The sequence below is a fragment of the Crotalus tigris genome, unplaced genomic scaffold, assembly GCF_016545835.1.
Source record: "Crotalus tigris isolate CLP2741 ecotype Arizona unplaced genomic scaffold, ASM1654583v1 scf7180000017663.5292952, whole genome shotgun sequence".
In the NCBI taxonomy this organism is placed as follows: domain Eukaryota; kingdom Metazoa; phylum Chordata; class Lepidosauria; order Squamata; family Viperidae; genus Crotalus; species Crotalus tigris.
Genome location: NW_024096550.1, coordinates 3,811,498 through 3,828,140, shown reverse-complemented (window position 1 = coordinate 3,828,140; position 16,643 = coordinate 3,811,498). Strand labels below are relative to the sequence as shown.

Below are 16,643 nucleotides of genomic sequence, written 5' to 3'. Positions count from 1 at the left end.
TAGCATTCAATGGACCTTATTCCCAGGAAAGTGGAGCCAGAATGCCAGCCTTGGGAATGCAAAAAAATAATAATAATAATTCAACCCCTATTTGGACTGGTTAGGAAAGCGATGAGTGACGAAGGATCCCGTGTCAGGACCGCTACTATGTGGCCTCTATTTAGAAAGGCAAGAGAGCCCTGGCAGCGGAGGCTGACCTTGAGCCCAAGCACAGGGCTCCGATGGCTGGAAGCTGTGTCAACAGAACCGCATGCTCTGCCCGCCTCCCCCCCCGGGACCCCCTCCCGCTCTGCCGACGGAGCGATCACGTTTCCCCCTCGCGGAGCAGCCCGACGCTGATTGCTTGGAGCGCACCGAGCTCGAGACGCGATTGGTCGCTCGGGCGCTTTCACGTGAAAAAGACAGCGCCGCGTTTGATAAGCGGACGGTGCGGGCCAGAGGGGTAGCTTCGTCTGCGAGCTGGGAACCGTAGCGGACCAGTGAGAGGGAGGCTGGGTTCTAGGCTGGGCCGGCAGGGAGCTAGGAAAAGCCTTAACGTGGGAGGAGGGTGGGGGCCTTTTGCTTCTTTGCTATAAGCGCCCCGAGAAGCAGCTGATTGCCTTCCAAGTTTGCAAGCGCTTCTCTGCAGTTTTAGGGCTCTTCTCGCCGATTCTATGTAACGTAACTGTACCAGGTAAGAAGCCCAGCGAGCGAGCGAGAGGGTTGCAACTACAGGAGGGGTTTTGAAGACATTTTGCAGCTGAAGAGACAATGCCGCGGAATAAAAGTGGGATGGTCAAAACTAAGATTGCAGCCGAGTGGTGGTGGTGGTGGTGGCTTTGCAGCTGAACTCGGGGAGTTGGGCTTCTGCAGCGGATGGCGGGGGCGCTTTTAATTTTTGCTCGGTCATGGGGAGTGAAGGGGACGGAGTTGGCGACGGCAGCGCAGTCTCGGCGAAGTGCTTATTTGGGGACCGTGGCGTGGGCAGAGGTTGCATTCTGACGAAGCTTTTTTTTTTTTTTTTCCCCTGGAACGCCCCTCTAGTGGGTGCATCGCGTTTGGGGCCAGACAAGGTGTGGCGATGCCAACTTTATGTCAATAACTTTTTAGACTGCTCATTACTTCTCTTGTTCTTGTCCGCTTCCTAGGATAGGATTAAAAACACGGCTCGCTTAACTAGGAATGCAGTTGCCTGGAGTAAATTAGCTTCGATGCCGGCTTGAGAGGTAGCTTTTAAGCGCCTTCTGAAAATAAATCACATTACGAATCCCAAAATGTGAAATGTAATCGGAGAGATGGAAAAAAGTGGAACGCGGCTGAGGGAAGGAGCAAAAGGGCCGCTTTTGGTTGCCTGCCTTTCCCCCCTCTGCTTCGAATTTTGCAGCTGCTGCTTGTAACCCTGTCAGAATCGGAGTTTTTTTTTTGTTTTTTTGTTTTTTTTAAACATCCAGGCAGTGTCGATCACGAATGGCCCCTTTTTGGTCCCAACTACTATGCCTTGAAAGTCTTTTAAATGGGTGTAACTGAAAACTTACCAGAGTTCTAGAAAATTCTGATAGCCCCATTCCCTAGGCTCCACATAAGATAATTAACTCCATGGTGGTCAACACTGGTTGTTGTAGATTTAATGCAACACTTAACTTTTCTGTAAAGGTGGGGGGAGAGCGCTTGAGAGCGGAGAAGCTGACTTAAAGATTTTAACCCACCTGATATACTTGAATACTTCTGAACATGAATGAAAATTTAAAGAGATTGCACCAAAAATACTATTGGAACAATGGCAATCAATTCCATAAAGAGTTCCATAAAGTAAAACAAAAATAAACTTTTAAAGTAGGTTTGGATGAATCTTGTTAATACTGGACACACCCACTTTCCCAGTGTTTTGTATATAGAGAACAGCATTTGTCTTATAAATGTGCAAATGTATATGTATAAGGATTGTATTTCTGGGCTTTTAAGATATAGAACATATAGAAGCTGTTAAGTTAGCTCAAAATGTCACATGGATTTCATTCAAATATTTTTGAATGGAGCTATGTTACCTTATCAGTTTAAATTCTGGCTGTTAGTCACAGTCTTGGTTCGGCTTACTTGTAACTGAATTATTTACAATTTTCCCATCATCTGAGCATTAATTTTAAAGACAACAGTGCATTTTAAGAGCCTTTTGAAGAGTTTTTCCTCAGGGTTTTTAGGCTAGAGAAAACTCACTTGTCTGTGTTTCCATTGCAGAATGATACAAGTCTTGGACCCAAGACCTTTGCCCAGTTCCATCATGCCTGTAGATGTAGCCATGAGAATATGTTTAGCCCATTCACCACCTGTGAAGAGTTTTCTGAACCCCCTTGATGAATATCAAAGAAGAAACTTTGTGGATCGCTTAAAGCCTCTGAGATCATGCCTCAATGTGAAACGTGAAACTGAGCACCAAAATAGTGACTGGAAACACTCTGCTGGCCGAGCCAAGAAGAAAGTAGTTTTTGCAGACTCGAAGGGACTCTCTCTGACTGCTATCCATGTCTTCTCTGAATTCCAGGAGAATCCAGCCTGGGATCTTCAATTTGATTTGTCAGATCTTGAAGATATCACAGCTAGCCTAAAACTACATGAGGAAAAGAACTTGATTCTTGGGTTTACTCAGCCTTCGGCTGACTACCTAGACTTCCGGAATCACTTACAAAAGAACTTTGTCTGTCTTGAAAACTGCACCCTGCAAGAAAGTACAGTATCTGGGACTGTGAAAGTGAAAAATGTGAGTTTTGAAAAGAAGGTGAGGGTTCGAATAACCTATGATTCATGGAAAACCTATTCTGACCATGATTGCATCTATATGAACAATGTATATGGTGACTCAGATAATGACACTTTCTCCTTTGCAATCGAATTGCCTTCAGCCATTCCTACTGAGCAAAAAATTGAATTCTGTGTGTATTACCAAAATGGTGACCACATTTTCTGGGACAATAACAACGGGCAAAACTACAAGATTGTCCATGCAGAATGGAAGTCTGATGGTGTCCAGGTGGCAGCATCACCCAGGAAAGGCTGCCTGGCACTCAAATCTTCAAGAAAAGTGCACAAAACAGAGAGTGAACAACTTGGCAGCCCTCAGATATCCAGCAGTTTCTATCCTGAATGGCAAAAGTGGAGCATGGTTGAAACATCCTCTCCATATTGGTGAATGAAATATATCCACAGAGGCCTCTAACATCAGTGGCTGAACATTGCTGATCTTCAGCTTCTTAATATGCAGTATAAACAAACCAAGTTGGAGGCCATGGTGACTACTTAAAAAATTAACTTCTTTCATTTAAAAGAACAAAAGTTCCAGCTACTATCTAGACTTGGGACAATTCAATGACAATGTTGCCTACAATAAGAACAGCATGTGTGCTCCATATATATGAAACTTGGTTTCTTCCAATCACTTACGTGGACCTGTAAAAGAGATGTTGGGAAGAAATAATTTTGTGCTGACTCTTAGGAAGCTGTAATTGTGTGGGGAATGTTGTAAATAGATAGTCACAAAAAACTTTTGTGCCTACTTTAATATGCAATGGGAACTGAGAGAGATACCAAACTGTGAAGCCTGAGACTTGAATTGAACCTAAAAAACATTGACCATAACACAATTCAGTGTTTGGGTTTGGGGCATAGAAGTATCTCTTTCAACAGGATAAAGTTGAGAAAGAAAGGAAAGAAAAACGATGTTCTGTATTGTAGTCGAAAAATAAAGTATTGGGGAACCCTACCTTTATAACTTCAAAGAAATTTCAGTAGTTCGCAAGAGTAAGAAACCTATAAAGAACTTTGTTTCCTTGAAATTGAGTTACCAGTTTTGTATCCCAAAAGATAATCTGTACCTTTAAGAGCTGTAGGACTGATGCAATTATGTCAGATGCAGATTTTCCCATCAGTATATTTGCTGTCCTGTTAAATTTATCTGTCCTAGGTTGAGTATACGTGGAGGAAATATCCAAGCATGACAGACTAAAAGGTGGCAACTGCATTTATAAAAAGACTCCTGTATATTTGTAGACTCCGTTTCACTATTCTGCCTTTCAACTTGCTCTACAATAGACTAACTTTGCTTTCATAAACACTTGTGCAACTCCCTACACAAGGGAATTGCCATCCTGTGTACACACAAGGTGTGCCTTAAAATCCAGTAAAATACCCCAAGAGCACACTGTTTTGCTTAAAGAGAGATTGAATGACTCTTATGAAATGCCTTAAATCTATAGATGTTGACTATCTGATGAGCTTGCCTTGTAGAAACAGACAAAAACTCTCTTAGCTTGCTTGCTTGTAGAGTTTGGTAATAATTTTCCCTTCTAAGGATAGCTCTTCACAACAATAAAATAATCTTAAGCAATCCAGAGTCCTTCATATTGAAGGTTGTTAGATAGCTGCACTTCTCAAGCTAATAGGTTTAAAATGACAGAGTAGGCAACTTGCACAGAAATAGAAATCATTTCTATTCACCTTCCCATACCTCATTTTTCTTCTGTAGCTTTTACAGAGCCAGAACGTGTTGGGTGTGTATGTGTGTGTGTTATTTTAATTGTAATTTGATCTTCCTCAGATGCATTGCATTTTGTAAATTATAATGTGTGACTGCAGCTTTGACACAGATGTATAAAGCAAGCCAATTAGGATGGGTGTGTGAGCTCATACTCCCATGTTCACGTTCCTGTTTTGTAGTGGTGTTGTCGTTTATGGAGAATGCAAATTAAACTCTCTTGTTTGTTACACCAGTAGTGAGATGGAACATGCATTGTAAAAAAAAAAAGCAAACTCCTTCCATCTCTTTTTCCTTACTCCTCACTGTATCACAACTACTGTGTAAGCAATTCACTTAAAAATAAACTGTATTTTGATAATCTTGTCAGTCGTTCTGTTGGGAAGTAAGTTGAACATTGTAATGTGGCTTTAGCTTCAGAAAGGCTAAAAGCTGGAATTTAGCAGTCTACTCAAATGTGTTCATAAACCTGAATTATCAATTGCTATGGCCATATTTAATATTTCTGCCCACAAATCTAGTATCTTTTGGTATTTTCCATAATTGTTTTCTGTCCCTGTTTATCTCTAGACCATCTGAACTGTCCCAACACTCTTTTTTTCTCACACTTTCATCTGCCCATAATTTTGCTATACTTCAGCACAGTCTTATCCCCCCCTGGACAGCCCACCAAATATTTGAAGCAGTTCCCAAAATTCTACACAATTGTCAGACTGATTGGATAAGACCACATTTCTGGAGGGTGGCCAGGCTGGGGAAAGCTGCTCGGGTGACATGCCACAAACTAAAATTAATATTTGAATGAAAGGGTAATGTAAATACTGTTGGATGTAATGCTGCAAAGATTATTCTTTGGAAGATCTATAAGGAGAATTATTTCTTCTTTGTCTCACATGTTCATCATAACTTTGTTCAGGTATCCCCTCCAACCTATGCCCTGGTATTTTAGGAGCCTTGCTGTTGGAAGGGGCAGTAGTTGCTGGTGTGTAATATATTTGCAGCAGTAACTTCACTCGCTCTTATAAACTGAATGTGGGTTCCTGCTTCTTATTTGTGTTTGCAAACACCAATCCATGTATGGAGAGCAATTTACAAATAAGATCTGAATAAACATTCGATCTTTATATGGACTAGACAGGTGGTCCTCAGCCTTTTTGGCACCAAGGACTGGTTTCACATGGAAGAGAATTTATCTATGGGGGTGGGGAATGATTTCTGTTTCGTGCTCTCGCCCAACACTCAACTTGGCTGTGGGCCCAGTTCCTAACAGACCAGTACCTGTCTGTGGCCCAGGGATTGGGGATCCCTGAACTAGACTCAAGTGGGTTTCTCTTCAGCATTTAACAAAGGTACGTTAACCTGGATATGTTTGGCCACTAAACTTGTTTCCCAAGTAACAGTGTTGAATTTTCTGTTAGATGTGGTACTGTTGGAAAAAAAGGACTTGGATTTTCAGGTTTCTTATAAGACTTCTTCCTGTAGTTTTTTTTTAGATCTAATGATCTTCAAAGCATGTACTTGTTACCTATTTTGCTGATCAAATATATAGCCAGATTGCATATGCAGTACTATCACACACACACATACACACACACCACACTGAATTAAGGTAGCAAAGTATGATTTTTTTTGTTTTAATGATTTATACAAAGCCAATTTGGAGCTATGATTAAGGACTGAATCCTATCCCTTGTAAGGCATGGAAGCTGTCTGGGCGATAGATAAGATAAGATAAAATAAGATAAGATAATCTTTATTGTCATTTTTTAACTGGGCACAACGGCACACATCAAAAATGAAATTTAGTTGCCTGCTCTCAAAGTGAAACACATACACGACACACCTAAACATACTATGTACAATATATGTATAGACCCATACCCCTACATATACATAACAATACATATTAAATACTGTCCATCTTGAATATATAACAGAAGAAGGAAGCTTGAGAGTTCACAAGGTTAATGCTGTGTGGAATGAAACTATGGCTGAATCGGGATGTTCTGCTTCCTTGTTACCTTCTGGGAGGAGGCTTCGTGGTATCCATATACCACGAAGCCTCCTCCCAGAAGGTAACAAGGAGAATGGGTTGTGAAGAGAATGTGTAGTGTCCCAGATGATCTTACGGACCTTGTTCAAGCAACGCTTCTGTGCTATGTCCTGGATGGGAGGGAGGGAGCTGCCAATGATCTTTTTGGCCATCTTTACCACTCTCTGCACTGCCTTCCTGTCTGAAGCAGTGATGCTTCCAAACCAGACTGTGATGCTGTATGATAGGATGTTCGTCCCCCTGTGGAAAGTGGTCAGGACAGGGGAAGGAAGATGTGCTTTTCTCATGCGATGCAGAAAATGCAGGTGCTGCTGTGCCTGCTTCACCAGTTTCTCACTGTTGAATGACCAAGCCAGCCTACTCGTTAGTTGCACACCCAGGAATTTGATGCTGGTAACTAACTCCACAGGTGAATCATTAATTCACAGAGAAGTGTGGCTGTGCCTGCCTTTTTTGAAATCGACAATGATCTCTTTGGTTTTTCCGGTATTTAAAACTAGAATGTTTTCCTTACACCAATGACTTTGGTCCATTCTCAGTCCAACCCACCTCGCAGGGTGGAAAATAGGAGGCAGAGTGTTAAATTTATTTGTTGCCTTAAGTTTTAATCATACATACATACAGAATAATGTTCTACTGATTAATTCCCATTCTGTATTCATTTGGAATGGACTATAAACTATACGACTATATTTTAAGCTGGTTGGATAAATCAGATCAATGTAGTTAATACTTCAGTCTGTTGGGCTAAAGCATACATTTGAGTTAACTCCCTAGATCATATCTAATTGAAGCATGGGACTCAGTACATAATTTTCAGCCCTATTAGATACACCAAATATTGAAATCAGCCCTACAGGATGACTAAAATTACATGCAAGTCTGATTGAGCTGTACCTCTTTCCTCCTTCTTATACTCCAGTGAATTATGAAGTATCTATCAGAGCGGAATGAGACAACTTGCCAGGCCAATCTGCTGTGGCCAACTCCTGATGGCCAACTCACTGAAAGATAACTTGCCATGGTCAACTCACCAATTCAATTTAATTATTTAAAATAATTAATTTTGTTCCTTCTTTTGCATCATTTAATTATTCTATTCCACCAATTCTTCGATATTAATGTAACTCTTGTCCCATGGTGAGTTGTGCCATGGAATTATCATCATCATCATCATCATCATCATCATGTTGGAAGAGACCTTGGAGGTCATCTAGTCCAACCCCCTGCTCAGACATATACCATATCAGACAAATAGCTGTCCAGTCTCGTCTTAAAAACTTCCAGTGTTGCATGTTGACTGTGATGAGTTGTCCCGTGGCAAATTGGCTGTGGTGAGTTGGTCACAGCAAGTTGGCCATGGCAAGTTGTCCTAGACCAGTGGTTCTCAACTTGTGGGTCGGGACCCCATTTGGGGTCAAACGACCATTTCACGGGGGTCGCCAAACAACGCAGTCCACCATTTTTTTCCCTCTTTTCCTTAGCTGTGCTACTCCCTTTTATTCTATTGCCTTTTGAAAGCCAATAGAATAAACTCTCTTGAACAGAGTCTAATTCTATTGGCTTTCAAAAGCCAATAGGAATTGTCCAGGCTGTCTCTGCCCTGCTAAGTCCGCCAAAAGCCCCAGTCTGCAAAAGGTGCTGCACCAGTTGAGTAATCCTCGACTTACGACTGGTTGAGTAGTCCTTGACTTACGACCGGTTGGGGGTCGCGGCATTAAAAAGGTTGAGAACCACTGTCCTAGACCCTTATTGGAGCCTCTTCTGAATATTATTGTGAGCTTAAAATATATTTTGCCCTTTGTCATCTTGGCAACGCAGCTGGCATGATCAAGCCATCTTTATTCTATACATTGAAATTATGCCTGAGGTTACCTAAGTAGAGGAGGATTAATGAAGTTAAACTATATCTTTTGACAACTACTGGTCTTCTGCCTATTTGTCCTATGTGATGACATTTGAAGTCCTAGCATTTTATTATGTAGATGTCACATTTTTTAACTTCCTTTGGTAGTGGATGTCTTGAGCTTGCTTAGTATACTTTGTAGGGAATTCAATATATTTGTGCCCCATGGTTATTTCAAATGGCTGGAACAGTCATTAGTAAACTCTGAAATGCCTTTGAGGTAAAGAAGGGATATCATTTTCATGGATATACAGTAGTTGGATGGATTGGTTTGCATTTCTGATGAAATTGTACAGGTATCTGTTGTGTTGAAAAATGTGTAACTAGTTTATTTCTCCTATCTGTGCCATATGTGCTGCAGTAACATTATCACTAAAATCAATAGGGCCTTTACAGAACTTCTTTTATGTGTTGTTTGCTTATTGCTCTCATAGTTGAGGATTTTTTATTTTGCTTTGTAAAATGGCATTGCCTCTTCGGCAGATGTGGATGGAAGTCTGTCTAGTAACAAAGCTTTCCCAGTTCCAAGCAATGTGAAGTGTTTCATGCTCATATTTTGTAGTTATGGTAGTGAATATTTAAATCTCAAGGTTGACGTGTTGCCTTGATGGAATTCTTCATGCTTGGTTTTCAGGTTTGAGACATTTAATTATTTTTCTAGATAACACCAGTGCAGGAGGCTTAGAATAGTAACACATTGGTTTGCAGAGGTTATATATTCTTCTGTCTTATCTGTTTTTCATATGTTTGGATGTGATGGTCTTGAGTGCAAATGTTGTTTTGCAAGTTCTTGTACTTTGTATGGTAACCAAATTAGATAGTAGTGACTTATTTTATATGCAGTCTCTTACATTCACATGATAGTTCAAGGTCTAGTGGTAGTTTTTGCACTACATGTTAAGCTTAATTATTTTTCACATTGCTTGTGTGTGCAAGTTTGTATGTGTGTGTGTCTTAGTACTTAGCACAAACCCAGTCTAAACCCACTCCGTGTTTAGCGACTGTCACCAATGGACAAATGGACAAATGAACATTTAGAGAGAAAGATGCTGTAAAAATCACTGGTTGCTTTCCCATTCAGGTAAATTTCTCTTATACAATGATGCCAGCATTACTGTCATTCTGGCATGTGTTGTCATCAGTAGCAGAAAATTTGGTTATAAATATGTTCATTGGCTGGAAAATTAATTTTTAATTACTGTTTATTACCATCACATTTGTAAATGGTAAATTCATGTAGTCCCTAAATGAGGAGTTTGGTAATTTTAAAATTTAGTGTATTGTGAGAATCCAGAAAATGGGTAAATGCAGTAACTACGTTAAATATGTTCTATAAAGAGTAAGCAAGTTCATATATTCCATTAAGCCCTTGATTTGATTAACCATGCATTGGTATATACAATATATTAAGCCATAAGTCAAGATGAAAAGAAATGTCTAGTAAAAACATTAAATAGGTTTACATTAGATGAAAGGAGAAAGAACACTAAAATTGAGTTTAGGATTAAAAAATTAAAGATTACAATAACAGTATTAAAACTTAAATTTAAATCTGATAGTTCCGATTTAAGACAAGTATTACAAATTTAAATGTTTACAAATTTAAGATTTAATGACATTTTTATTTCATATGTCCTTCACAATACTTTGAATGATTGCAGCAAGCTGTATCATTGGACTATCAGCATTTTAGATGTACAACATGAATCTTTTTTTAAAATTCTCCCATATGAGCTGAAATTGAACAAAAGAGATCATGGGTAAACCAGTTACCATGCTAGGAACATAAAACAAACTGAAACAATTATAACTAAGCTACAGCCAAACCCCAACATGACTCTTTTGTGTCTTAAATAACTATTTTGGAAATACCATATTGTACCACAAGAAGAAATGTAATAGTTCCATGACTTTTTGGTTTTGATGCTACACTCATATACGGCTTGACTATTCAGTAGATTTACATAGTGTGTGGATGCACCCAAATTTGCATACTTTCGGCACATGATGCAACAGATGATGAACTGGGAAAAATCACAATGCTTGGCAATGTTAAGAGAATATACGAAGTGGGAATATGGTGCATGGATATGATCAAATAAATTATTGCAATGTACTTGGATTAGTACTAGAAACCAGTGAGGCTTGCAAATATTTGTTCATGCAAAAATCAAGCCCATCTAGATGGCATCTAATTAACTGTATCTGCACAATTATAAATAAAAATTACACTGCCCCCTCCCCAAACACATACAGCACTCAGGTACGCTAGAAAACTGTAGGCTAAATTCAGCATTTTTCTATAGGGGCTTTCCTTTTTAAGGATGTTCCATTTCTTTGTGGAGTCTCCTTAAAAAAAACCCCAGAGCCTCTTCAGGATCCTGAAAATAGAACATGAATATGCTCTATAGGAAAACTGAGCCTCATATTGCATCGGCCTGGTACCTCATTGCAACAAATGGAAAGGTAAGTTGGGTGTTGCTGGGCCCTGGAGCTGGCTGAGAGAAGGCCGAGTCCTGCAAATCCCTGGGTAACTGAGTGGGAAGCAAGCCTCGGCCTACAGGCTTTAACAACTCTGGGTGCACTGGTAGTTACTGTTGCCTGGCTTTAGGCTCCCTTGAGTGGCTCAATGGGAAGCAGGCCAAGGCCCATGGTGAGCTCCTGGGGGTGGGGGGAAAGTTGGCTCAAGACACCTAGGGACCCTGAGGGGCACAACATGGAACAAGTGGTGCCTCAGGGTATGGAGGAGACTTTGGGAGGCCCAGGGTAGGTAGGCCTGGACCTGTACTAGATCTCCCAGGGCTTCCCCATCCTTGAGGGACTTCATGCTCTACTTGGCGACCCACATATTCATTTAATGGCCTCATCAGGGAGAGTAGGGGGTGTGGGTTGTTAAGTGAGCCTATCTCACTTAATGGCCATCACCACTTGCGACTGTAATGCGTAGACTCTCTTATATAGTAAGTCAACAACTACATGCTGTACATATACATACGTAATTTTTTTTTAGTTTTGTACCATTTATGTTAAAGTTTTTGATAATCGTAATATTAATATTTGTATATATTTTTAGATTTGTTATATGCTGCCCAGAGTCACTTGTCTATGAGATGGGTGGCTATATAAATATGATAAAATAAATGAATATATAAACTCATAGTGGAAGTCCTGTTTCCATGAGGAAATTTGATTAATATGGGCTTTAGTGAAATGTTTGATCTTTGGTTCATTAATCGGTTGGCAAATCCATTGGACCAGTATATGAGACAGCTTTTATCTCTGTTTGAATGGCAATGACTCAGAGTAATTACTTTAAAAAGATTATGAGGTGTAAGCAAATGTATTAAATGTGTTAAAACACATTGACCAGTTTTTTTATTCCTATTTGCTAAGATTTAAATGAAAAAATCCAAATGATTGAAAACGGAAATCTGCATTTCTTCCTCAAGTTTAATGGAAAGTTGTTATCAGTTAGCCTGTTTCACTTTCTGTAGAGCCTTAGATAAGGTGACCAACCATCCTCCTTTTGGGAGGACAGTTCTCCTTTTGTGAGTTCTGTCCTCCCTCAAAAGGTGTCCTCCTAAATGTCCTCTTTTTCTATATTTGAAGACTAATCTGCAGGGCTTTTTTTCCCTCATAGAACGCTCAGGCATTCTGGGACCTTTTTTTGATAGTTTTTTTCAACTTTTGCATGAGCTGTGCTACTCCCCCTATTGGCTTTTAAAAGCCAGTAGGAATTGCTGCTGAGCATGCCAAAACACCCGGGCGGCAAACTTTGCACGTGCAAGTTGCAGGAACTTGCACCCCTCACTGCTACACCATCTCTTACTTAGTTCCGAAGATAGCTGGAGGAGACTGGAGCGGTAAGTTTCTCTTGATCTTCCCTGTTCGGTTCTACATGGGGATGCACAGAGTAGGCGGCGGTGCTGGGGGGATGGCTGCAGGGCCGGAGCTGGCATGGCTGGTGCTTTGCCAGCCGTGGGGCCGGCTCTATGGGGATGCGCAGGGTTGGCATTGGTTCTGGGGGGTGGCTGGGGGGTGGTGGCTTCAGGGCCAGAGCCGGTGCAGCTGGTGCTTTGCCTTGGCGAGCTGCAGGGTTGGCTCTACAGGGATGCGCAGGGTGGGCAGTGGTGCTGGGGGGGCAGCTGGGGGGGAGGCTGCAGGGCTAGAGCTAGCGCGGCTGGTGCTTTGCCTTTGCGAGCCACGGGGCTGGCTCTACGGGGATGCGCAGGGTGGGCGGTGGTGCTGGGGGGCGGCTGGGGGGCAGCTGCAGGGCCAGAGCCGGCTTGGCTGGTGCTTTGCGAGCCATGGGGCCGGCTCTCCATGGCAGGGCAGCGGTGCTGGCGGAGCGGGGGCACGGCAGGCAGTTGACCTTTCATGGGCCGCGCCAGCTGGTGGTCTATGCAGTGCTGACCTGCGCTGCCACCACCTCACCATGCGCACCTACGTGGCCGTCCTGGAGCACCTGGCTCACAACACCTGCCTCCGCCGCCCACCCCGCGCAGTCCAGCCGTGTAGATTTTTGGACAAGTGAGAAATCGAGATTGAATGTTGATACTCTAGCTGCAGCACTTGCCGTAAAATTCAATATGAAGGATATTTCTTGTTCAGATATTTCCAATATATTGTTAGAAGATGATACATTAACAAAAAATATTCATTCAATGGAAAAGTACTCATTTAAATAATTAATAGGCATGTAAGCATAATTACAATATAAAATGTTATTGTTACAAGTGTTTTTTATTATGCATTTATCATATTATAGTGTATTCTGTATTATTGTTGCAATAAATACAATGTTTCTTTTATTTACAATATTTTTTTCTTCAATTTATTCGTGTCCTCCTTTTCGCTGTAAAAAAGTTGGTCAGCTTACCTTAGAGCTCCCTCAAGAACATGGTATCTTCTCTGGCCCCATGTTGTTTGCTTACTAGTTTTCAATGACTCAAAACAAAGCTTTGCCTTCATGGATTTAAAAATTACATAATCATAAGAACACTTCTGAGACTGCCTCTCAGCCAGAAATAAACTCCCAGACTTTTCATTTTATTTTGGGGTTGTCTTTTAAAAGAGGGAGGGTTCTGTTATTTGTGCATGTTTTGTGGCTCTGGAATTGCAGAGCCCTTTACCACAGAATTAAAAATAAGCTTCTGACAGATCTTATGTTAAAGCAGAAAAACTTATGAGAATTAGATGAAGAATAGCACAGATATCTAACTCGGTTATTCAGTTCCCCATAGCATTCTTCTTTTGCTTTTCTTCAATGATGGGAAGATATATGGACAAAGAACTTAGAAAAGTCTGTCTCTAAGGCCTATCTACATTACCATTATTTCTTCCACATTCTATAAGTATTTTGAAGCTGATCAACAATTACCATCATGTTCACTGGGCTTACATGGTTAACAACTCTAATATGTTGCTTTTACTTGCCAGTGATGATGACGACAATGCTATCTGTTCAATTGTGTCTAATTCTTGTCAATTCTGCAGACCATTTCTCTCCACATTTTCTGATCTTGTATGGCTTCTTAGAGTTGTTTTATTAAGGTGACCTACTTTTTTACAATGAAAAGGAGGACACAAATAAATTGAAGAAAAAAATATCGTAAATAAAAGAAACATTTTATTCATTGCAACAATAATACAGAATACACTATAATATGATAAATGCATAATAAAAAAACATTTGTAACAATAACATTTTATATTGTAATTATGCTTATATTCCTATTAATTATTATTTTAATGAGTACTTTTCCATTGAATGAATATTTTTTGTCAATGTATCATCTTCTAACAATATATTGGAAATATCTGAACAAGAAATATCCTTCATATTGAATTTTGCGGCAAGTGCTGCAAGTAGAGTATTAACATTCAATCTCAATTTCTCACTTTTTCAAAAATCATTAGCAATTGAAAAAACCTTTTCAACTGCTGCATTAGTTCCAGGGCAGCACAATGTAAGTTGAACAAGAATAAATAAATTTTCACATGGAATATGTTCATTTTTGAAATGGCTAAATATTTCCAGCCATCTTTTATCAATTCCAATGTGTTTATTTTCCCATTGTATTAATTTTTCAGAATTTAAAAATACATTCAGTCTTTTAATTTCTTCAAAGAGACAATTGTCGTCTATTTTAATGTCTGGCATGTCTTTAAATAAAAACTCAACACAAGATTCGATATCTGTCCAATATACTTGCAATGAAGTCAAAAAACACCATTGAAAACTGTTATTTCCTATGATGTTTGTTTCAGACCATTCTTTGATATATTGAAAACATGTTTGGTAAAAATTCTGCACTTCTTTGATAAACTTTTCTGTTATGCCTGGATTTGATTCCTCTAAGTCTGACAATTTTCTTTTTATAACTAAAGGAAGAAATTTTTCTTCAAATTGAGTTTTATATTGAAGGATAAAGTCATTCAAAATAAGACTAACTTCTGTAGCTGAAATGTGTTCACCTTCAATCTTTTGAATCATTTTGTGAAAAATAGATGCTTGATTATGTACAAAATACATTAATAGATATTTCATTATTGAAAAATGATTCCAGGATTTTAGGACATTTGTCTAAACTTAAAAATTATGAATGGAGAGGCTCAAATAATTGTAGAACATGCTCTATAGCAGATGTTAGAGCAAGCCATCTAACTTTTGAATATCCTAAAAGTTTTTTGTATTGAACATTCACTTCTTCACAAAATTGTTTTAAAGTAGCGACACGAACAGTAAAATAACTAAAATACAAATAAATTGTAGTTATTATTACTTTTACATCAATTGGCATGGCACATGATGCCATGTTGATTGTATTTGACAAAATATGTGCATTACAACCTATTCCTAGTATTTTCTTTTGGAGTATATCTTGTAATTTTACATACACATTATTCACCCCTTTACGTCTTCGCCCACCAAAATTTGTGTTTGTATTATCAGCTGTTAGTGCAACAACTTTGGATTTCAAATTGTTTTCATTTATTACTCTGTATAGATGTTTGACAAAATTTCAGCAGTTTCGCCCTCAATGGATTCTAAATTTAAAATTTTTACTTGAATGCCCTTGGTAACATTAAAATAACTTACTAATATTGGATATAATTTAGTTTCATTATGATTGGATGCATCAGATAAAACCGTTACAAATGCTGCAGTTTCCAAATCTTCTGTAAGTATTTTGTCACAGTAATTTTTAAATACTGATTTAATAATAGCCTCGCATTTTGTCCTGGTGCATGAAAATTTAGCATCGTGAAACTTTTTCAATAATTTAGTTCTGCAATCCATACTACGAAAACTTTGATTGTGAATTATGGTATGGTATGGAATGCAAATATTCCCTCCATTGCAGCTAACTGTTTTTCATCTTCAGAATACTTTGAAGTTTAAAAAAAACTTGTTACTTTACAACTGGAAGCAGATGCATCTGATGATTGCTTATGTTTCTTTGTGGTCAAGTGTTTCGTAATAGCTGCTCTGCCCCCAACTGCAATACAAAATTCTCCGCTGCAAATATTGCAGAAAACAATGTTATCCTTCTTTGATGTGATGAATGGAAATTCCTTATTCAATTTATCATTGAAATGGCATTTCCTCTTTTTTGATTTTTCCATCCCTAAATGGAAGTTAGTCTCCTCCAGGTATCTTCAGGACTAACTAGGAGATGGTGTAGTTGGGTAGCAGGGAGTGGTGCAAAGTTCCTGCCAATTCACCTTTGCTGCAGACAACTTGCATGTGCAAAGTTTTCCGGCCGGGTGTTTTGGCGCACTCAGCAGCAATTCTTATTGGCTTTCGAAAGCCAATAGGGGGAGTAGCACAGCTCATGCAAAAGTTGAAAAAAAAACCATCAAAAAAAAGGTGCCGGAACGCTGCTCTGAGCGTTCTATGAGGAAAAAAAAAGCCCTGCAAATATCAAAAAGGAGGACATGTAGGAGGACACTTTTCGAGGGAGGACAGAACTTACAAAAGGAGGACTGTCTTCCCTAAAGGAGGATGGTTGGTCACCTTAGTTTTTTGTTCTGGTTGGTATTGGCTTTGATTGGGCCTAGCCATCATGTTTTTAGTGGCCTCATTTGCTGCTGGCTATTCCAATTGCCTTTTCTAGTGAGTTTTGTTGCATGACATGGCAAAATGTTGTGATTTTTGCCTTCTGACAATATGTTTG

The 16,643-nt window shown here is 39.5% G+C and overlaps 1 protein-coding gene across 1 annotated transcript; it reads left to right on the top strand.

Annotated features, from left to right (window-relative positions):
• The first annotated feature begins 435 nt into the window (after positions 1-435).
• PPP1R3C (protein phosphatase 1 regulatory subunit 3C) lies at positions 436-4,774 on the top strand. The gene is made up of 2 exons (XM_039335989.1): positions 436-673; positions 2,215-4,774. Exon 2 carries the CDS (start codon positions 2,216-2,218, stop codon positions 3,161-3,163), a length of 948 nt encoding a protein of 315 aa, XP_039191923.1. The 5' UTR covers positions 436-673; position 2,215; the 3' UTR covers positions 3,164-4,774.
• The last annotated feature ends 11,869 nt before the right edge of the window (positions 4,775-16,643 follow it).